A 23,067-nucleotide genomic window follows, 5' to 3' on the forward strand; every position below is an offset into this window, starting at 1 on the left:
TCTTTTCTTAAAAAAAAAAAAAAAAATCTTTAATTTTTTTTTGTGAAGCTGCTTTGGGACAATGACCATTGTTAAAAGCGCTATATAAATAAAATTGAATTGAATTGAATTTTTCCTGATAGCTCTGCTCCCGGGAGTCATGGCGCTCAGGCGCAGGGGACGATATTTCATCTCCGGCCTGAGCTTTGGAACCTTCACGTTCGGTCCCTGAATGGGACCAATTAAGTCAAGCTGATCTTCCAGCCAGCATAATTAAGACTATTCTAAGTGCTAGGGCTCCCTCCCCTAGCAAAGTTTATGCCCTTAAAAGGAATGTATTTGAAAGTTGGTGCATGACGAAGCAGATAGACCCAGTCCACTGCCGAATTGTTTCAGTGCTGGAGTTTCTGCAGGAAAAGTTGTCCTCGGACTTGTGCCCTTGTACTCTCAGGACGTACATAACTTCATACTTACTGAACTATCTTCTGAAAGTTCCATTCTCAACATGGACCCTATTATTTTTGAAGCCTTCTGTCCTCCGCCTTTATAGCTTCGGGGCAGGAGAGACTTCACTTACTGTGTCCAGTACGTGCTCTTTATATTTACATCCACCGCATCAGCCAGTGGCATAAGTCAGTCCTCTACATATTTTGGGGCCGCGGGGGGCGGCCGCCACTACACTGGGTGAGAGATGCTATTGCCCTCTTCTATGAGGCGCGCGGCCTCATTTCGCCTCTAGGAATCAGAGCTCATTCAGCTAGGGGGATCGCCTCATCTATTGCACTGGCAAGAGGTATTCCCCTGCAGCAAGTGTGTGACATGGAGGGTTGGTCCTCTCCGCACACATTTGTTACGTTTATAGTCTGGATGTTCATGCTACTTTGGGCTCATGGGTTTCCGAGTTAGCTGCCCAGGCATGGTTCTGAGACCTTTTCGGCCTTGTGGGCACATGCTACACAACCTTGGGGGTCCAGACACTTGCAGTGTGGCGGCGTTGGTACTCTTGTTCCCATAGCGTTTTAACGCAGCATTGAGTGTAGCCTTTGAAAGGGAACGTCTCGGGTTACTTTGCTGTAACCCTGTTCCCTAAAAAGGCGGAAACAAGATGCTGCGTCCCAATGCCGCACTGCCTACGTGACCGGATGTCCGTTCAGACAAATCAATCTGAGGAATGTTTCCGGCTCACTCCTATTTATAACCTGCAGGTGCATCTTATCAGATGGCGTGTTTGATACACACATGCTTTACAACCGGCAACATGACAAGATGTTCCCATAGCGTTTTCACGCAGCATCTTGTTCCCGCCTTTTCAGGGAACAGGGTTACAGCAAAGTAACCCGAGACGTTCACCTCAGTAAAATTAAATGTTTCCTTAAAATGTATTTCAACAAAATACTAGGAAGGTCTTACTTGTGAACCTCAAAAATCAACTTGAAACTTGAAAACTCAGCCACGAAGTTCTTGTCCGTCAAGACATCAGCGGTGTCCATCTTGAGTGTCACTGTGTCCGCAATCTTCGCCATTGAGCTGGATATGGGCATCCACCATTTCAGATACAGTACCACAAGCACTGTCTTGACTGCATTGAACCTCTTCACACTATTATTTTTTTTAATGACAGTTTGAACAAAAAGAAATCCCAGTCTGTAATGGCTGAACATGTGCACAGTAGTGATGGGAAGTTTGAATCATTTTAGTGACTCAGTTATTTGAATATCTTTCAGCAAAATTAATAAACTTTTTTTTTAGTCATTTAGTTAATTTCGTTCTTTTGATCAGAATAAAATGTTACATTTTCAATAAACAGACCATCAATACAAAATTTTGGCTATAGTTCCATTCATGAAAATATTACAATGCAGTGTGATGGGAATTCCTAAAACAATATAAAGACAAGTAATTCATACACTGGGTTAGAGCAAAGTAACAAAGGTTTTATTTTAAACTTCTGCAGAAGGACCATTCTCATACAGCAAACAGCTCCAGCATGGAGAAAGGTGATCTCTTTCTCTCTGCTGTCCCATTTTATACATCTCTGTTATCACAAACATCTTTGTTAACATAATCAAAGCCCTGTACATAAAGTTCCTACATTCAAATTCATGACTCTTTATCTGGCCCAGACAAGATTTCCATACCTTATCATTTATTGAGGGACAACTACAATCAGGTTGTTTCTGTTCTGTTCTCTGCCTTGTGTTTCTATGTTTCAGACAGGTTTAAAGCTTCTATAGTCTATGTGGCACATTTACTGCAAAGATCAGAATTAATACACGATTAAAATGTGATTTTTCCACCACAGCAGCTATATATAAGACCTTACAGCTCACAATACATGTCAGAGCAAATGAGAATCATGAAGACAAAGGAACTGCCTAAAGAGAAACAGAATTGTGGCAATGCGCAGATCTGGCCTAGGTTACAAAAAAAAATTCTGCTGCACTAAAGGTTCCTAAGAGCACAGTGGCCTCCATAATCCCTAAATAGAACACATTTGGGACGACCAGAACCCTTCCTAGAGCTGGCCGTCCGGCCAAACTGAGCTATCAGGGGCGAAGAGCCTTGGTAAGAGAGGTAAAGAAGAACCAGTGTGGCTAAGCTCCAGACATACAGTCAGATATGGGAGAAAGTTGTAGAAAGTCAACCCCTTACTGCAGGCCTCAACCAGTCAGGGTTTAATGGCAGAGTGGCCCGACAGAAGCCTCTGCTCAGTGCAAGACACAATAAAAAACACCTGAAGGACTCTGGTCTGATGAGACCAAGATAGAACTTTTTGGCCTTAATTCTAAGAGCCTGTGTGGAGAAAACCAGGCACTGCTCATCACCTGTCCAATACAGTCCTAACATGAAGCAGGGTGGTGGCAGCATCATGCTGTGGAGGTGTTTTTCAGTTGCAGGGACAGGATGACTGGTTGCAATTGAGGGAAAGATGAATGTGGCCAATTACATGGGTATCCTGGACAAAAAAACCTTCTCCAGAGTGCTCAGGACCTCAGGACGATTGGGCCAAAGGTTTACCTTCCAACAAGACAATGACCCTAAGCACACAGGTAAAATAACGAAGGAGTGGCATTACAACAACTCTGTGACTGTTCTTGAATGGCCCAGCCAGAGCCCTGACTTAAACAAATTAAACCAATTGAGCATCTCTGTAGAGACCTAAAAATGGCTGTCCACCAACGTTTACCATCCAACCTGACAGAACTGGAGAGGAAATGCAGGGAGGAATGGCAGACGATCCCCAAATCCAGGTGTGAAGAACTTGTTGCATTTTTCCCAAAAAGACTTATGGCTGAATCAGATCAAAAGGGTGCTTCAACTACTGAGCAAAGAGTCTAAATACTTAGGACCATGTGATATTTCAGTTTTTCTTTTTTAATAAATCAGCAAAAATGTCAACAATTCTGTGTTTTTCTTTCAATATGGGATGCTGTGTGTACATTAATGAGGGAAAAATGAACGTAAATGATTTTAGGAAATGGCTGCAATATAACAAAGAGTAAATCATTTAAGGGGGTCTAAATATTTTCCATACCCACTGTAAATGCCAACGCTTACAAAAGACTTGTAGATGATTACAATGAGTGGCATGCGTCTTCTCAGTAACAACCACAAGAGGGCTTTCTGCAAAATGTGCCACATTAAAAACTGGACTGGTGCTTGAATCTTGAAGGTTGGGTGAGAAAAAGACATAGGTATTTGGTAGAATATACAGGACATCTTAATAGGCTCAGCAGGTTTGCTTTAATCATGATGCCCTTGTGGTTACAGAGGAGATGCTCCAGGAGGTTGTTGATATCAAGACAAGAAACACTCAATCATCTTGTCAGGCCAGCTCCATAAACACTTCCTTATAAAGACCCTAAAAAAAGTCCAGTCATTTTTATCCCCTTTTAGCTACTAGTTTGCAGAAGTCCAGGGTCAAATCCAGCAATGTTTTTCATCTGCTATGTAAAACAAGCAACCTTCTTCTTTGTCTTTCGGCTGTTCCCTTTCAGGGGTCGCCACAGCGAATCATCTGCCTCCATCTAACCCTATCCTCTGCATCCTCTTCTCTCACACCAACTAACTTCATGTCCTCTCTCACTGTATCCATAAATCTCCTCTTTGGTCTTCCTCTAGACCTCCTGCCTGGCAGTTACAACCTCAGCATCCTTCTACCGATATATTCACAATCTCTCCTCTGAACATGTCCAAACCACCTCAATCTGGCCTCCTGACTTTATCTCCAAAGCATCTAATGTGGGTTGTCCCTCTGATAAACTCATTCTTAATCCTATCCATCCTTGTCACTCCCAAAGAGAACCTCAACATCTTCAGCTCTGCTACCTCCAACTCTGCCTCCTGTCTTTTCTTTAGCGCCACTGTCTCTAAGCCGTAGAGCATCGCTGGTCTCACCACTGTCCTGTACACCTTTCCTTTCATTCTCGCTGATACTCTTTTATCGCACAACACACCTGACACTTTTCTCCACCAATTTCAACCTGCCTGTACCCGCCTTTTTACCTCCTTTCCACACTCTCCGTTGCTCTGGACCGTTGACCCCAAGTACTTAAAATCCTGCACCTTCTTTACCTCTGCTCCCTGTAGCCTCACCGATCCTCCTGGGTCCCTCTCATTTACACACATGTATTCCGTCTTGCTGCGGCTAACCTTCATTCCTCTGCTTTCCAGAGCATACCTCCACCTCTCCAAATTTTCCTCCACCTGTTCCCTGCTCTCGCTACAAAGCACAATGTCATCTGCAAACATCATAGTCCATGGGGACTCCTGTCTTACCTCATCTGTCAACCTGTCCATCACCAGAGCAAACAAAAAGGGGCTTAGAGCCGATCCTTGATGCAGACCCACCTCCACCTTGAACTCTTCTGTCACACCTACAGCACATCTTACCACTGTCTTACAGCTCTCATACATGTCCTGCACCACTCTAACATACTTCTCTGCCACTCCAGACTTCCTCATACAATACCACAGCTCCTCTCTTGGCACCCTGTCATACACTTTCTCTAAATCTAAAAAGACACAATGCAACTCCCTGTTACCTTCTCTGTACTTCTCCGCCAGCACCCTCAAAGCAAATACTGCATCTGATGTACTCTTTCTAGGCATAAAACCATATTGCTGCTCACAAATGCTCACCTCTGCCCTTAACCTAGCTTCCACTACTCTTTCCCACAGCTTCATTGTCTGGCTCATTAGCTTTATACCTCTATAATTGCCACAGCTTTGCACATCTCCCTTGTTCTTAAAAATTGGCACCAATACACTTCTCCTCCATCCCTCTGGAATCCTCTCACTCTCCAAGATCTTGTTAAACAAACTTGTCAAAAACTCTACTGCCACCTCTCCTAAGCACTTCCATACCTCCACAGGTATGTCATCAGGACCAACAGCCTTTCCACTCTTCATCCTCTTCAACGCCCTTCTCACCTCACTTCTACCAATATTTGCTACTTCCTGTTCCACAACAGTCACCTCTTCTACTCTTTGTTCTCTTTTGTTTTCCTCATTCATCAACTCCTTAAAGTACTCCTTCCATCTTCCCATCACCCTCCTGGCATCTGTCAGTACATTTCCATCTCTATCTTTAATCACTCTAACCTGCTGCACATCCTTCCCATCTCTATCTCTCTGCCTTGCCAACCTGTACAGATCCCCCTCTCCCTCCTTACTGTCTAGCCTAGCATACAAGTCCTCATATGCTCTTTGTTTGACCTTTGCCACCTCTACCTTCACCTTACTCTGCATCTCCCTGTACTCCTGTCTACTCTCTTCAGTCCTCTCAGTGTCCCACTTCTTCTTAGCTAGCCTCTTTCCCTGTATACACTCCTGGACTTCCTCATTCCACCACCAAGTCTCCTTGTCCACTTTCCCCTTACCTGATGATACACCAAGTACCCTCCTACCTGTCTCCCTGATCACATTGGCTGTAGTTGTCCAGTCAACTGAAAGCACCTCCTGACCACCTATAGCCTGTCTCAACTCCTTCCTAAAGACTTCACAACATTCTTCCTTTCTCAGCTTCCACCACTTTGTCCTCTGCTCTGCCTTTGTCCTCTTCGCCTTCCTCACCACCAGGGTTATTTTACACACCACCATTCTGTGTTGTCTGGCTACACTCTCCCCTACCAACACTTTGCAGTCACTAATCTCTTTCAGGTTACAACGTCGACACAAGATGTAGTCGACCTGAGTGCTTCTGCCTCCACTTTTATATGTCACCCTATGTTCCTGCCTCTTCTGGAAGAAAGTATTTACTACTGCCATTTCCATCCTCTTTGCAAAGTCCACCACCATCTGTCCTTCTACATTCCTGTCCTGAAGACCAAACCTTCCCATCACATTTTCATCACCTCTGTTCCCTTCCCCAACATGTCCATTGAAGTCTGCACCAATCACCACTCTCTCACCTCTGGGGATGCTCTGCATTACTTCATCTAACTCACTCCAGAATTTCTCCTTCTCTTTTAACTCACATCCTACCTGTGGGGCATAACCACTAACAACATTGAACATTATCCCTTCAATTTCCAGCTTCAGACTCATCACCCTATCTGATACTCTCTTCACCTCTAGAACATTCCTTACAAACTTCTCTTTTAGGATAACTCCTACTCCATTTCTTTTCCTATCCACACCATGGTAAAACAATTTGAAACCTGATCCTATGCTTCTAGCCTTGCTACCTTTCCACCTGGTCTCCTGGACACACAGGATATCCACCTTTCTTCTCTGCATCATATCAACTAACTCTCTTCCCTTCCCTGTCATGGTCCCAACATTCAAAGTCCCTACTATCACTCCTAAACTCTTGCCTTTCCTCTTCTCTCTCTGCTTACGAACACGCCTTCCTCCTCTTCTTCTTCGACCAACAGTAGCCCAATTTCCACCAGCACCCTGTAGGTCAACAGCACCAGTGGCGGTCGTTGTTAACCAAGGCCACGACCGATCCGGTATGGGAATTATATTCTTGATTCGCATCATTGATTTGGCAAATGTTTTACGTCGGATGCCCTTCCTGACACAACCCTCTGCATTTATCCAGACTTGGGACTGGCACAAGAAGACACTGGATTGCGCCCCCCCGTGGTTGCATTTAAAACAAGCAACCTAAGCATAATTATTAAGGATTGGGGTGACACAAAGGCAGAGGAGATAACACTGGACATTTTTCTAGCTTGATGTCCTGCTCGATTGTGTTATTCTGCTAGCTTCCCATTAACTGCCATAACAGTTTACACTTTTTGTTGCATGCAGTGATGTGTGGAAAGCTTGGTAAGTTCAGGTTGTAGTTCACTGAGTATCAGTTCACACAGCATCTGGTGGTGAGGAACTACATATAAAAGATGTAAATTTGGTTATGGTGTAAATGATAAATTGTTGTGTCGCGCCGGGTGGTAACTATTGTCTGTACGTTGATAGTTCTCTTTTGACTTTTCTTTTTTTTAGCGTGGCTGGAGGTTTTCGCCCGCTCTTGTATATATTGTAAATAGTGTAAATACACCCTTTTGTTTCTATGTATCTGTATGCTAGGGAAGCTGTAGGGGTTGGGTGCCATTTACTTTATAAGATCCCTTTGTTCATGTTTTTCTAAATAGTCAGGAAGATAGTTTAGTCCCTGTGTTTTTTTGTTTGGCTTTTCTTTAAGAATATTACGTTTTTTTGGGTGGAATTAGGGTCGATACTTTTGTTTATTATTTTGGCCTTGGCCCAACCCTGAAGTTTAAAAGCTTCCCATTTTTGAAAAAAGGAGAACAAAAGAGCAAAAAAAGTTTTGGTGTAAGGATTTATTATTTATGTTACTCCTCAACCCTGGATCTAGGACATAACAATTGTATATATTTATTAAGTTTATTTAAAAAATTGAGTGAGTGAGCAAAACACTCACAAACCAAGGTACTCACAATCCAAGGTTTCACTGTATTGGTATCTGGTGCACAGCAGTGTCTATTATTTGTACAATAGATGTGAGCTACTTTTGATTACTGTCATTTATTTGCATCTACAAATATTTGTTGAACCTGTAAGCATATTTTAGTAAAATATACTTGTGTATTCAGTAATGTAACAATATGATAATATTAATCAACATACTGTTAATCTTAGTGAAATAATATAGAAGTAGGTAGAGAGTATGACATGTCATAAAACATACTGGGTTCATTCAGGGGTGCGGTGAGAAAAGCAGACAAAGTATGACAGATCATAAAACATAATGGGTTCACTCAGAGGTGAGCCAAGAAAAGCAGACGACTATACGACAGGTCGTAAAACATAGCAGTAAGTGATACTCAGTGTACAGTGTGTACCCAATGAACATGGGAGAAAAACCCTAGAGTGACCTAGACATGAATTGTAATTTTTAATTAGCTGTCATGTGTATAATAAATAGATAAGATAAGGCACCAGGTGCCAGACTTGCCATGAGCATACCTGGTAAAGGATTGAAAGTTTTAAGGTAAGAACTTCCTACAAGTCTACCTGAGTTTTCAATAACTAACTGGACTCCATATTAACATCAACTGTTATGCTAAACTGTTTGCCACATAACACACAGTATGAATGTAGATCAATTCCTGCTCCTTGTTTCACCCAAATGAGGACGGGTTCCCTGTTGAGTCTGGTTCCTCTCAAGGTTTCTTCCTTCTACCATCTCAGGGAGTTTTTCCTTGCCACTGTCATCCTCAGCTTGTTCACCAGGGACTGACCATTTTGACTCATACACATTCCATACAAACATAAATAATTCTTTTGATTGTGTAAAGCTGCTTTGCGACAACGACAACTGTTCAAAGCGCTATACAAATAAAACTGAATTAAATTGAACAAAGTGTTGGATACATGTGCAACACGTGCACCTGCAGTCGTGCACACATGTCTAAGTCAAAATATAGACAAATAACCAAAAGAAACACGATCAGTTTTACGAATACTAAGTTTAATAAGAGTAGACACAAAAATAAACTAGTACATGCATCTACAAAATGCCAAACAAAGAGATGCTTACCCATGGTCTGTCTCTTAAGTACTGTAGAATAAACCAGGAAAAAACAGGACTGTATAGTAAAATTAAGAGCCACCCAAATATTTTATTTTTTTTATACACTAAGCAAAAGAAGAGTAAAGATAATTGAAAGTAATTTTAAGGGAAAATGAATTATAATGGGAAATTTATGACAGGGACAATAATGTAATAACTGGATGGCAAAAGAGTTAGATTATAATTTGGAAAATTTTCCGGAGTAAGATAGACATAATGGGCGACCTTGACAGTCGGAAGTAAGAAAAAATAAAAAGACCAGGCAGACCAAATTTGGTCAAAGGAAGTGAGAAAAAATAGTAACCAAGTAACTGGAACAGGGATCAAAGTTGGTCCCCGGAAGTAAGAAAAAAGGGAAAAACCCAGGGAGGAGACTGTTGAGATCCCCCTTCAACCAAACGGTATAAAACGTGTATGCATTGTATTGCTTTTCAGTCTGCTCTTGATGATGCTTGGATTTACGACCTAAGCATTACAAGTGTGGCTCACTTGTGTTTTACTGCAGCAATAAATCCTGCTTAATTTATCCAGACCTGCACAGAGTCCTGAGTCATTCTTTGTTTTTTTGGACTAGAGATACAGCGTTTGTTCAATATTTTTAATTAAGGTACCATTAACAAGTGGAAAATGAAAAATCTCCCACAAACCGCAGTCTGTTCATCTCTGAAAATTCGTCACTCATATGTTCGGAAGTTGGGGCTATATATTCTGCATTAAGCAAGAAAACAACTAAGCTAATTTGGAGTAACTAAAATGTATTTAAAAACTCTTCAACGCATTATTCCAAACTTACAGAACTTACAGGATTGCGAGTAAACAGCTGTGTGGCCATAAGATAACCACTTCTTAGTGAGACTAATCAAAAAAGTATTAATGTGCTAGGGTTTGTCATAGGATCATGACATTTGTTTCCATCCAGAACATTTGCATACATTTTTGGCAAGTTGTATTGTATATTGTATTGTATAATGTATTTAATGCACATTTGATAAACCTTGATTATTGCATAATTTATACCTTCTTATAATTTAACAATATACACACAACTCATTTTCCTTCCTTCCTTTCTTCCCTCGTCTGATTCACTATGGAAGCACCCACAAAAGGTGCAAATGATAAAAAAAAGAAAAAAAATTAACATACATTTTATTTTTTATTTTTATTGGTAATAATACATAATACACATTACAATTTAAAAGCAAAAAAATGTTTCATATGAGTATTTATGTTACTTATTTTTTTTTTTTTTAACAAAAATCAATTTATTCCCAGTGTGATTCCTAAAATGTATTAAATATTTCAGTAAGATAGGAGCTTATATAAGTTAATAGATTAAAAAGACTTAATTAACAACATTTCAAATAAACATCTAACAATCAAAGAAAGCACTGCAAATAATATTTTCCAATAAAAACTAAATAATGATAATTAAAAAAATAAATTTAAAAACTATCTAATCTACAAGAAATGCATAAAAACATACAGTTAAAATGTTTCCATGAAAAAAAAAAAAAAAAATATATATATATATATATATATATATATATATATATATATATATATATATATAAAATTACTTGTCACCATTTCACATAAAACATTGTCTGATTATTTTTCATCTTGATGCATTTTCATTCTCAAATCTATTGTAATTATTATACTACAATCAGTAGTATGATAAGTTTGTGTTTATTTCTCTCTCTCTCACTCATCTTCTATACCGCTTTATCCAGTATTAAGGGTCGGGGTGTGTGTGTGTGTGTGTGTGTGTGTGTGTGTATAAACTTTTACTATAGTTACAGCTGAAAAGACTAATGAGTAAAGAACAAAATTTTCGGAGATCTGTGCAATCTAATTAACAATGATGATATTTAAAAAAAAAAAAAAAGAGAAAAAACTATCCAATTTTACTACTATCCAACTATCCATGTTATCTGTTCTGGGCCCTTGATATTTGTTAAGTTCGCTGCACTACTCTACACAGTTTGCATACGTTTCCTCGTTTTCATAGTCATAGTCCATGTCATGTCCTTGTTTACTACCACAAACAACATCATAAACTATATCTGAGTCTTCAAAATCCCCCCTCTGGTGGAAAAAGGTCTCTGCGATATCCTCATAAGCTTCGTCATCTGTCGTAATCTCTCCTTGGGGACTCGCATATGAGTTTCTGGCACCTTCAAATGAATTGTTTCATAAAACACACAAGGGAGTTGGTATATACAGTATTATAGACTGTGATGGTTTTATATATATATATATATATATATACCCGAGCATACCTGGTAAAGAATATGCCAGGTACTGAATAAAAATATAAACGCAACACTTTTGTTTTTGCTCCCATTTTTAATGAGATGAACTCAAAGATCTGAAACGTTTTCTACATAAACAAAATAACCATATCTCTCAAATATTGTTCACAAATCTGTCAAAATCCGTTACGATGAAGAACTGGAGTCAAGTCGAGACCCCAATGAGGACAACGAGCATGCAGATGAGCTTCCCTGAGACTGTTTTTGACAGTTTGTGCAGAAATTCTTTGGTTATGCAAACCAATTGTTTCAGCAGCTGTCCGAGTGGCTGGTCTCAGACGATCTTGGAGGTGAACCTGCTGGATGTGGAGGTCCTGGGCTGGTGTAGTTACACGTGGTCTGCGGTTGTGAGGCTGGTTGGATGTACTGCCAAATCCTCTGAAACACCTTTGGAGACGGCTTATGGTAGAGAAATGAACATTCAATTCACGAGCAACAGCTCTGGTGGACAGTCCTGCTGTCAGCATGCCAATTGCACGCTCCCTCAAAACTTGCGACATCTGTGGCATTGTGCTGTGTGATACAACTGAACCTTTCAAAGTGGCCTTTTACAGGTGGCCAGTCTAAGGCACACCTGTGCAATAATCATGCTGTCTAATCAGCATCTTGATATGGCACACCTGTGAGGTGGGATGGATTATCTCGGCAAAGGAGAAGTGCTCACTATCACAGATTTTGACAGATTTGTGAACAATATTTGAAAGATATGGTTATTTTGTGTATGTAGAAAACGTTTCAGATCTTTGAGTTCATCTCATAAAAAATGGGAGCAAAAACAAAAGTGTTGCATTTATATTTTTGTTCAGTATATATATTTATATATATATATATATATATATATATATATATATATATATATATATTAATCAACATAATGTTAATCTTAGTGAAATAATATAGAAGTAAAACATGAACATACTGGTTCATTCAGAGGTGAGCCAAGAAAAGCAGACGACTATACGACAGGTCGTAAAACATAGCAGTAAGTGATACTTAGTGTACAAAGTACATGGGGAAAAGTACATGTTGGCAATATAGTTTGTACTGTATTATATATAATATACAAACTGTATTGCCAACATGTATTTGCTTGTATTGCCTTCAAATTCATATGAACTTGACGTTACATTCAATTCATAATCCACAGGATTTAACATGATGTTGGCCCTCCCTTTGCAGCTATAACAGCTTCAACTCTATTGGAAAGGCTTTCTACAAGGTTTAGAAGTGTGTTTAATCTTCTAGAAGCGCATTTGTGAGGTCAGACACTTAGAGTAAATTGGATGAGTAATTTAATTCAATTCAATTTTATTTGTATAGCACTTTTAACAATTGTCATTGTCGCCAAGCAGCTTTACACAATCAAAATAATTATTTAAGTTTGTATGGAATGTGAATGAGTATGATCAAAATGGTCAGATAGTCCCTGGTGAGCAAGCCGAGGGTGACAGTGGTAGACGGTAGGCCTGGCTCGCAGTCTCTGCTAATAGTAATACATTGCTATTCCTAGTTATTATTAAAAGTTACTTTAAAATGTTTTATGCTTTTTTTAAAAAAAGAGGTGGGTCTTGGGAATTAACTGCTCAGCAATCGTGTGTAGTTTATTTGCACTGGCCAATTCTGTATGCAACTTTAAATGAAGCCATTTGTGCTTTGCTGTCCACTGATTCAGATATTACCATGTGATTCTCCTGCTTTCTGTATTCTGCCAGGTTTCTTTCAAAGAAGTGGCTAATTAATGCGACTGTTGTCTCTAAGTGTCATCCTAATTTGTTGAGTCTCATGCCGTCTGCTGCCAGCGGTTTAAGACACAAAACACATGGGTCTCTCCTCTGTCCCCACCATTCCCACCATGAATCCAAGTGCAAAATAGGTTTCATCATATTTTCTTTTAGGCTGGCTTTTTGGTTGATTAGGCTGATAATGCTAAATTGCCTCCTTTTTTATGGTCCATGTAACAAACTGTCCCTAAATAATCAAATAATGAATAATCCATTGACGTTATTATGCCCACTTCGTACACTACTGACCGGTTTGTGACCATGGTAAAGTTAGGTTTATATTCGCATATTCGCATCTCCTGCTTCAATAGCTGCATAAATAAACACACAAATAAGATACCCACATATACATATTGTAGCGTTTTTACGCCGGGAAGAATGCTGGAGAGACGAGTGAGCTTATTTGCTGCCCAATGCAATGGCTGGGAGTACTTTATTAAGCACACAGCATGTAAGGCATGAGCAGCACCTTCACTCAGGAGCCTACATCCAATTCAGCACTAGCTTGAACTGGAGCACATTTCACACGTCACACACCCCTCACACAAACAGGGCCGAAGCCACCAACCCAAACACCTTTCCCCAACATGGTGAACACACACCGACATCCCCGCAAGGCATGCTGGTCGTCAGCCGCCGCCCCGCCCACGCCACACTGCCCCCACCCGAGCTGTGACCGTCCCTGGTCACCATGACGAACTCCGTTTCGGAGGCGTGGAGGCGGTCGGCGCTGGCGGTGGGAACGCCGGCGTCCTTTGGCAGGTGAGGGGTGAACGCGAATGTAGTCCTGAGGCGGTCCGGCCTCCAGAGTTCGATGGTTCCCCGGCGTGCGGCTGTGGAGGCGCAAGACGGTCCCGGTGGGGCAAAACTCGTGCCCGCCCTGCCAACCGCACCCGGTAGATGACATCGGAGAGCCGAGCTGGCCGTGAGTGTCCACGCCCATTCGCCCCTTCTGCCTGGCGATGAGCGGTTCACAGTTCCACAACCCGTGGGAAACAGTGGAGCCGGTGTCCACGAGCGCCCGCAGTAAGACGCCGTCCGGCACACAGTCGATGTAAAACCCCGCGGGGCTCCCCAACCGTCCACCTGGCGCTAGGTTAGCGGCTGCTGGTGTACGCTGTCCCTTAGGCCTGAGAACGTTAAAGCGGTAGTCCGGCTGTCCCTCAGGCCTAAGAACGTTGCAGCAGTAGTCCGGCGGTCCCTGGCCTCGGCGGCGTCGCGGAATCTCGGAAGCGGTGTCGAGGCCTAGCCGCGACGGGTAGCCCAGTCCCCGGCTAGGTTCACCTACCAAGCGCCACTGAGCTGCGGGCGGTCGCTCGGCTCTTTCGCCGTGATGTGCCGCCATTATGGGCTCAGCGCGCTCGACCTCGCGCAGCGCCTCCTTACGGTCACCCGCGCCGTCGCCTCGCCGCGAAACGTCGGAGAGCTGCTCGTTGCCTAGCCGCGACGGGTAGCCCTGTCCCCGGCTAGGTTCACGAACCGAGCGCCACTGAGCTGCGGGCGGTCGCTCGGCTCTTCCGCCGCGATGTGCCGCCGATATGGGCTCAGCGCGCTCGGCCTCGCGCAGCGGCAGTTCGCTTTGCCGGCTAACAGCGCACGGAGCTGTATCTTGCTCCGGCTCTTGCGCAGCGCCAGCCTCCGCCCCGAGATCCAGCGCCGGGATTTTCTGCTTCCCGCTCCGCGTTGGTTGACGTGGTGTGCTCGCGCTAGCTCCGCCAGGAAAGCGCTTCTTCTGCGCGAGTAGTCGCGCCGCTACTCGGCGGCCCGCTTGGATTTTTAGAAGGTCCTCCTTTGTGCGCTCGAACCCGTTATTCTCCATCCCACTTCTGACACCAATGTAGCGTTTTTACGCCGGGAAGAATGCTGGAGAGACGAGTGAGCTTATTTGCTGCCCAATGCAATGGCTGGGAGTACTTTATTAAGCACACAGCATGTAAGGCATGAGCAGCACCTTCACTCAGAAGCCTACATCCAATTCAGCACGAGCTTGAACTGGAGCACATTTCACACGTCACACACCCCTCACACAAACAGGGCCGAAGCCACCAACCCAAACACCTTTCCCCAACATGGTGAACACACACCGACATCCCCGCAAGGCATGCTGGTCGTCAGCCGCCGCCCCGCCCACGCCACAATATATTTCCTTTTTACATTGTCTTTAAGCCACCCCCGCTTTTTTCTTAATTAAGCGCTTAAATTATACATATTTGAAAGTATAAACCCCATTATTCTCTACAGCGCAATAAATGATTTAGGGATGATTGCAAAATGCTGTACACCAACAAAAAGCATAAATTGATATTGATCTTCCCTTTTATTCAGCGCCTGAAGGATTAAAAAGCAACTTTGTTGATGCACTAGAAACTAGAAATGCCAGACTAGTACCGGCTGCTTAAATATAAAATTTTAACAAAAATCCAGAAACATCAGCCTACACATTAGAATGAATGATAATTACATATATAATACTGAAAGTTTGGTAATAAATTAAGTTTCCTCTGCAATTAATATGCCGACATTAAACCGTTATTGTTGCACTATATTCCCACTTTTTCCCCACACATAACAGGCTAAAATAGAGAGGGAGAGAGAAAATGGATTTTTAACCTCTAATGAGACTTTCTTTTGCTTTACATGCACGCACACATGTGTGTTATAAGAAACAGTACACGCATGCTGTACACACATGCTTACAAACACAAAATAAAATATGTTTTATACACACGCACAAATGGTCACAGTGTTAAAGTAAACAGTACACGTGTGTGCGGATGTCATTATACCAGTAAGAGACGCGCACTAAGACCCAGCAGGGGAGACAATTTTACCACAAATCCGCAGCGCAAGAGAGAGAAAAAACGTTGGCTCAGTTGTGATCACGTGATGCTCGGCGTAAAAACAAGAAGCGCATGTGTAATACATGATACTCGGTATTCATAAACCAAGACTTGTTCGTTTTCCAAATAAAAATTTACTAAAAATCGTTGCTCGTTATAACTGCACTACTGTCAGAACTGCTGTTAGAGAAAACGAATCAGCTTTAATAATGCAGCTTTGTGCTATAAAACAAACATATTTACAAGGATGTTTTTTAAACAGTGAATCTTTATATGATTTTTTTTTCAACTCACTCAGTATATCATTCATCTTATCCACTTGACATTTTGGTCTTTTACGACTCTTCAGAAAGCAAACGATGACTGGAACTAAGATGAAAAGCAGTCCTGCTATTCCTCTAGCAGCAATATAGAGAGCCAGAAATGCTGAGAGAGAAATCATCATCAGCTTCATCATCATCATCATCATTATTATTATTATTATTATTATTATTATATAACCTATTTATTTTACTATACCTTTCACAGTGATGAACAGGGGTTCACTGGCAGTGGAGGCAAAGGTGCGTGAAGACACATTGACTTCATAAGTACAGCTGTAGTTTCCCTGATGGACAAAATCTGCCTCAGGAAAAAGGAAGACAGCTGAGTGGTTAACAGCCAGAGTCCTGGTGATGTTGGATCCACTGAGCTCCAAGTGGAAGGAACCTCCTGGATACTGAGGTTCAGTGAAGCAGATGATAGAGAAGCTGTAGCCCCTGGTCACTTCTGGTCCATCAGACTCCCAGTAGAACCATCCACCCCCAGCATTGAAGGAGACATTAGGCTGCTGCAAGTTCACTAGAAAACAACAGGCACGGTTTCTCAGCAACTTCAATTATAAAAGCCAGTCACTTTGAGTCTTACTGAAAATAAAAAAAAATGCACAACAAGAACACAAACAGAGTTACTAATATCATCTGGTTATAGGGGAAAAGGACTGGAAAATTTCACCTACCTACAGTGATGGTAATGGAGCTGCTCCAGGATGATATAGAGTTACTTTCCGTATATGTGTAGTCACAGGTGTACTGGCCCTGATGTGATTCATCTACAGTCAGAGTAAATGTTGTTGTAGTCTCTGCAGTTTGCTTCTTTATTAATGTCCCAGTTTTATACAAACTGAAGTCTACAGAGATGCATGTTGGGCTGGGTGTGGAACATCTGAACTGAAGGACTTCTTCAGGTGAGACCACAGAATTTGGGGAGATCCGAGTCAGTGTGGGAGTCTGCAAATCTTATAGTTAAAATATACATTTAATCACTTCCTAAAATATATGTACTTTATTTATTAATTAAATAAATTCACTTTAACCTGGATTTTGGTATAACTAATGATAACTTACTTAAGCACACGACTCCAGCATCTTCATGATGTTCACAGTCCTCTATTCCAAATCCTCTGTGTGAGCACTGATCTATGTAGCTCTCAGTCCCAGTACACTGAACATCACTGAGCCAGGTTGGTTCATTTCCCTGACCATAGCGGGCATTATGGGGAGCGCTGACTGCTTTACCACATCCAAGCTGTCTACACACCACCTCTGCATCCTTTAAGTCCCAGGAATGATCACATACTGTTCCCCACTGGGCTTTGTGCTTGATCTCCACTCGACCACAACAGTTTCTCGCACCATTGACCAATGTAATCTCATTATGAACTTGATTTATTATATAAAAGGACAAAAGTATTTTTAATTTTACTAACCTTACATTTTTACCAGGTTTACTTATGCATTGTAAAGTAAAATAATTTTAGAAGTAAAACTAAAAACATATGGTAGACCATTTAACCTGTACAAAACAGAGTTACTGATAGGTAGTAAAATGTTTTAGCCTATATATTCAGCCATTATTAAATAACAGTATTAATGCTTTAGTCTATTTCATTACACAATTTATATAATACATACTGTATATCTATATTGGGGATAATAAATGATAGTTATTTGAACAGGCCTATATATATATATATATATATATATATATATATATATAATATATTAATTAGTGACTCACAACGCTGTTCAGATTAACCTCTACTCTGCTCTTACCCACAGTGATGGTAATGGAGCTGCTCCTGGATGATGTGGAGGCACTTTCCCTGTATGTGTAGTCACAGGTGTACTGGCCATGATGTGATTCATCTACAGTCAGAGTAAATGTTGTTGTTGTCTCTGCAGTTTGCTTCTTTATTAATGTCCCAGTTTTATACAAACTGAAGTCTACAGAGATGCATGTTGTACTGGGTGTGGAACATCTGAACTGAAGGACTTCTCCAGGTGAGACCACAGAGTTTGGGGAGATCCGAGTCAGTGTAGGACTCTGCAAATCTTACAATAAAAATATACTTAAAATAATTTTATTTAGATATTCACTTTAAATAGGATTTTGCTACAAGTAAAAACTTACTTAAACACACGACTCCAGCATCTTCATGATGTTCACAGTTCTCTACTCCAAATCCTCTGTGTGAGCACTGATCTATGTAGCTCTCAGTTCCAGTACACTGAACATCATCCAGCCAGGTTGGTTCACTTCCTTGACCAAAGCGGGCATTACGAGAAGCGATTATTGCTTTACCACATCCAAGCTGTCTACACACCACCTCTGCATCCTTTAAGTCCCAGGAATGATCACACACTGTTCCCCTCTGGTCGTTGTGCCTGATCTCCACTCGACCACAGCAGTAATTTGGAGCATTCACCAGCCTGATCTTATTATGGACTTGATTATTTAAAAAAAAAAAAAAAGTATAAAAAATTTTACTGATCTCAAATTTGTATTTTTAACCAGGTTTTCTTATGAGTTTAAAGTAAAATAATAATAACTTATATAATGTAGAACATTTTAATAGTACAACACAGTTAATGAAACATATTGTGGCGTTTTATCGCCGGGAAGGATGGTGGAGAGACGAGTGAGCTTCCTTGCTGCCCAATGCAAATGGCTGGGAGTAATTTATTCAACATCTCACAATAAGTCACACAACCACACATTCAACACAGATCCACAAGACACACTTCTAACTCACACACACACCCTGGCCGAAGCCACTAACCCAAACACCTTTTCTCGACAGGGTGAACACCTAACAACCCCTCCCGCAAAGCATGATGGTTACTAGTCCCAAAACCCCGCCCACGCCACACTGCCCCCACCCGAGCTGTGACCGTCCCCGGTCACGATGGCGAACTCAGTCCTGAAAGCGTGACGGTGGTCGGCGCTGGCGTTGTGAACGCCGGGGTCTTTTTGCGGGGGAAGGAGGGCCGCTACCCTCTCCCTGAGGCGGACCGGCCTCCACAGAGTTCGAGGTCCCGCTGGCGTTGGGCTGGTAGGGTGCGAGGCGATCCCGGTGGAGCACGACCACTCGCGACCGCCCCGTCAACCTCACCCGGTAGACTACCTCAGAGAGCTGGGTGATTACCGTACAGGGGCCCACCCAGTGAGACATGAGCTTAGGCGAGAGCCCCCTTTTCCTTCCGGGGGAATACACCCAAACCTGCTCCCCAGTGGCAAAGTCTCGCCCTCGGCTGTGAGTGTCATACACCCGGCGCTGTTTAACACTGGCGTCCGCCAAGTGTCTACGCGCCAACTCATGGTCACGGAACAGTTTGTCTTTTAATGAACAAAAATAATCCAGCCCAGGCTTCATGGGTAAATCAGACTGGGGAGGTGGCCCGAACACAAGGTCCACAGGCGTGCGCAACTCGCGCCCGAACATCAGCGCAGCTGGCGTCAGCTGAGAGGACTCCTGCACTGCTGTGCGATATGCCCACAGCACGAGAGGCAAATGTTCGTCCCAATCCTTCTGCCGAGTTGGGTGGTGAGCGTCCGATTGAACCGCTCCACGAGGCCGTCACTTTGTGGATGAAGAGGCGTGGTGCGGGTCTTTTTCACCCCGAGGCGCTCACACACCGCCGCAAACACCTCCGCCTCGAAGTTACGCCCCTGATCGCTGTGTAACTGCTCCGGGGCGCCAAATCGGCTAAACACCTCATCCACCAGCACTCGGGCGGTGGTGGAAGCGCTCTGGTCCGGCACAGCAAATGCCTCCGGCCACTTGGTGAAGTAGTCCATGGCCACTAGCACATACCGGTTCCCGCGATCGGAAATGGGAAACGGCCCGAGAATGTCCACGCCCATACGCTCCATAGGTGCCCCCACCCGAAAGTCTTGCAGGGGTGCTCGCGAGCGCTGGGTAGGGCCCTTCTTAGCCGTGCAGACGTCGCACCTGTGAACAAAGAGTTCACTATCCGTGTGGCAGCCCGGCCAGTAGAAACGAGCGCGCAACCGCCGCAGCGTTTTAGTGACTCCAAAGTGTCCCGCGCCCGCGTGCCCATGGACCATCCCTAACACACGTGCCCGCAAAGTCCGCGGCACCAGCAGCTGAAAAGATTCGCCAACGCCGCACGGCCGTTCCCAGTGGCGGTAGAGTAAGCCCCCCCGCAACGCGAGTCGATTAAACTGAGAATGGAGGGCTTTTTCCTCTTGTCCCAGGTGAGCAACCGCGGCATAATCCGGTCTCTGGCCCGCGTTAACCCAACCTAGTACCCGCTGCAGCGCCGGATCCTTCTTCTGCTCGGCAATGAGCTGATCACAGTCCATCTGCGGCACAGGCGGAACGACTATAGGTGATGATTTAGGCGACGCAGTCACTCGGCTGCACGCCGGCTTGGTCGGCTGATTACCGACGGGGGCTCCGGAGGACTGCGCAGGGAGGATGTTCTCATTCACGGGGGTCGGAGAGTGTTCTATGTCGCGACCACCCACGCGCTCTTCAACCCGTTCGCAGTGCCGACAACGCTCTTTGCTACACGGCCGGCGGGATAAAGCATCGGCGTTAACGTGCAGTTTTCCCGCTCGGTGCTGAATGGTAAAATTATAATCCTGCAACCGCTCGAGCCAGCGCGCTAACTGCCCCTCGGGCTCTTTAAAGCTAAGCAGCCACACCAACGAAGCGTGATCGGTCCGCAGCGAGAAGGATTGCCCATATAAATACGGCCTAAAATGTTTAAGGGCCGCGACGACCGCTAACAGCTCGCGCCGCGTGACGCAGTAATTTTTCTCCGGTCCGGACAACGCGCGGCTGAAGTAGGCGATAGCACGCTCTTTACCCTCGGAAACCTGAGACAGTACAGCCCCTAGCCCTACATCGCTTGCGTCCGTGTCGAGGATAAACGTACGAGACGCGTTAGGATATCCGAGAACGGGCAACGTGACCAGAGCTTCCCGTAACCGAGTGAAAGCGCGCGCGTGCACCCCGTCCCAGCGAAACGGCTGATTCTTCTTCGTGAGCCCGTGCAGCGGACTAGCGATCGTGGCAAAATCCTTCACGAACCGACGATAGTACGAAGCTAACCCGAGGAAGGTGCGTAGCTGCGACACGTTTAACGGTGCAGGCCAATTCTGTACCGCGGCAATTTTGGCTGGATCGGTGGCAATCCCTTGAGCGCTAATCACGTGTCCAAGAAACACGGTCTCTTGCCGCAACAGCTGGCACTTTTTCGGGTTGAGCCGCAAATTCGCCCGCCGTATAGCCAAAAATACCTCCCGTAGATTAGCTAGCGCGACCTCAAACTCCTTGCCGTGCACCAGTAAATCGTCCAGGTAGACGACACAACGATTGCGAGGAATGTCGGCCAACACTTTCTCCATCAACCGTTCGAACGTAGCTGGAGCGTTACATAGGCCGAATGGCATGCGCCGGAATTGCCATAGCCCTTGCCCGATCGAGAACGCGGTTTTAGGTCGCGCTTCCGGGGCGAGCTCTACTTGCCAGTACCCGCTACGCAGATCTAACGAGCTAAACCACGCCGAGCCCGCAACGTGTTCCAGCGCATCATCTATTCGCGGCAACGGATAAGAATCTTTGCGCGTTACGATTCGTCCTTTTTACGCACCAACACAACCGGTGAAGACCACGGTCCGGACGCTGGCTCTATGACGCCCGAGTCGGCCATCTCACGCAGCTTCTGCTCGGCGATAGCTCGTTTAGCTAAGGGAAGGCGTCTCGGATGTAACCGAACAGGAGCTGCGTTACCCGTATCAATCGTGTGCTGCACCAAATTAGTATGTGTGCACTCGCGCTCATCTACCGCGAAAATGTCCGCGAATTCATGTAAAAGGGACTTCACCGTGTCGGTCTGTGTCGGACTCAGCCCCATGCTGCTACGCTGCATAAGCTCGGCCATTATTCTCGCTCGGTCTGCTACCGGATGTTTACATGGCGCGTCTACCGGAAGTTCCGCCCCCCTGGTGCGCGCTACTAACACGTCCGGCTGCGCTTTGGGAACTAGCAACCTGGCTAACCCGAAGTTACCACGTAACGTTCCATCAGCGAGATTCAGTACCGCACCCCACCTTTCTAAAATGTCTAACCCCAAGATACAATCGTCCTCAATGTCTGCCACAAAGAATGGATGAGAAAGACTGATTGCACCTACTTGTATTCGCACAGTGCGACAGGCCCGTATCTCCAAATAGCTCCCCGACACGGTGCGAATAGTCAAGGCTGGGGCCGGCAGCATACAACCGCGCTCGCCCTGTTTTAATACTCCACAGCGCAGCAGCGAAACTGTAGAACCGGTGTCCACGAGTGCCCGTAGCGAAACGTTGTCCAGGCCACAGTTCACGTAGACGCCCGCGCGATTTCCTACACGTCCTGACCGGAAGTTGGGCCCGGCAGTTGGGGAAACAGAGACGGCTGTGGGAGGCGGCTTCCCCGCAGCTAGTTGTAACGGCGGCTGGGGTACGCTGTCCTCAGGCCGGGGAACGTTGCCGCGGTGGTCCGGCGGTCCTTGTTGTCCCGAAATCTCGGATGCTGAGTCGAGGCCTAGCCGCGACGGGTAGCCCTGTCCCCGGCTAGGTTCACCTACCGAGCGGCCCCGAGCCACGGGAAAACGCTCGGCTCTTTCGCCGCGGTGTTCTGCCAGGATGGGCTCGGCACGCTCGGCTTCGCGCAGCGCCTCAGACAGGGAAGCCGGTGCCGCTAACCGGATGTGCTCGCGCAGCCGCGCCGGCTGAATTCCCCGCAGGAACGTACGGCGAGCTAGCTCTTTCTGCTGGAC

General features: G+C 44.5%; 1 protein-coding gene across 1 annotated transcript in view; it reads right to left on the reverse strand.

The window, feature by feature from the left end:
• The window catches only part of LOC128544924 (deleted in malignant brain tumors 1 protein-like), a 145,007-nt gene that overhangs the window by 31,483 nt on the left and 90,457 nt on the right, over window positions 1–23,067 (reverse strand). The window contains exons 16-19 of the mRNA XM_053515236.1: window positions 18,410–18,713; window positions 17,344–17,658; window positions 16,956–17,234; window positions 16,478–16,798 (exon numbers count right to left, since the gene is read on the reverse strand). Coding sequence (XP_053371211.1) covers window positions 16,478–16,798; window positions 16,956–17,234; window positions 17,344–17,658; window positions 18,410–18,713 — 1,219 coding nt within the window. The remainder of the gene's footprint in view (window positions 1–16,477; window positions 16,799–16,955; window positions 17,235–17,343; window positions 17,659–18,409; window positions 18,714–23,067) is intronic.

The sequence above is a fragment of the Clarias gariepinus genome, chromosome 16 (genome assembly GCF_024256425.1).
Source record: "Clarias gariepinus isolate MV-2021 ecotype Netherlands chromosome 16, CGAR_prim_01v2, whole genome shotgun sequence".
In the NCBI taxonomy this organism is placed as follows: Eukaryota; Metazoa; Chordata; class Actinopteri; order Siluriformes; family Clariidae; genus Clarias; species Clarias gariepinus.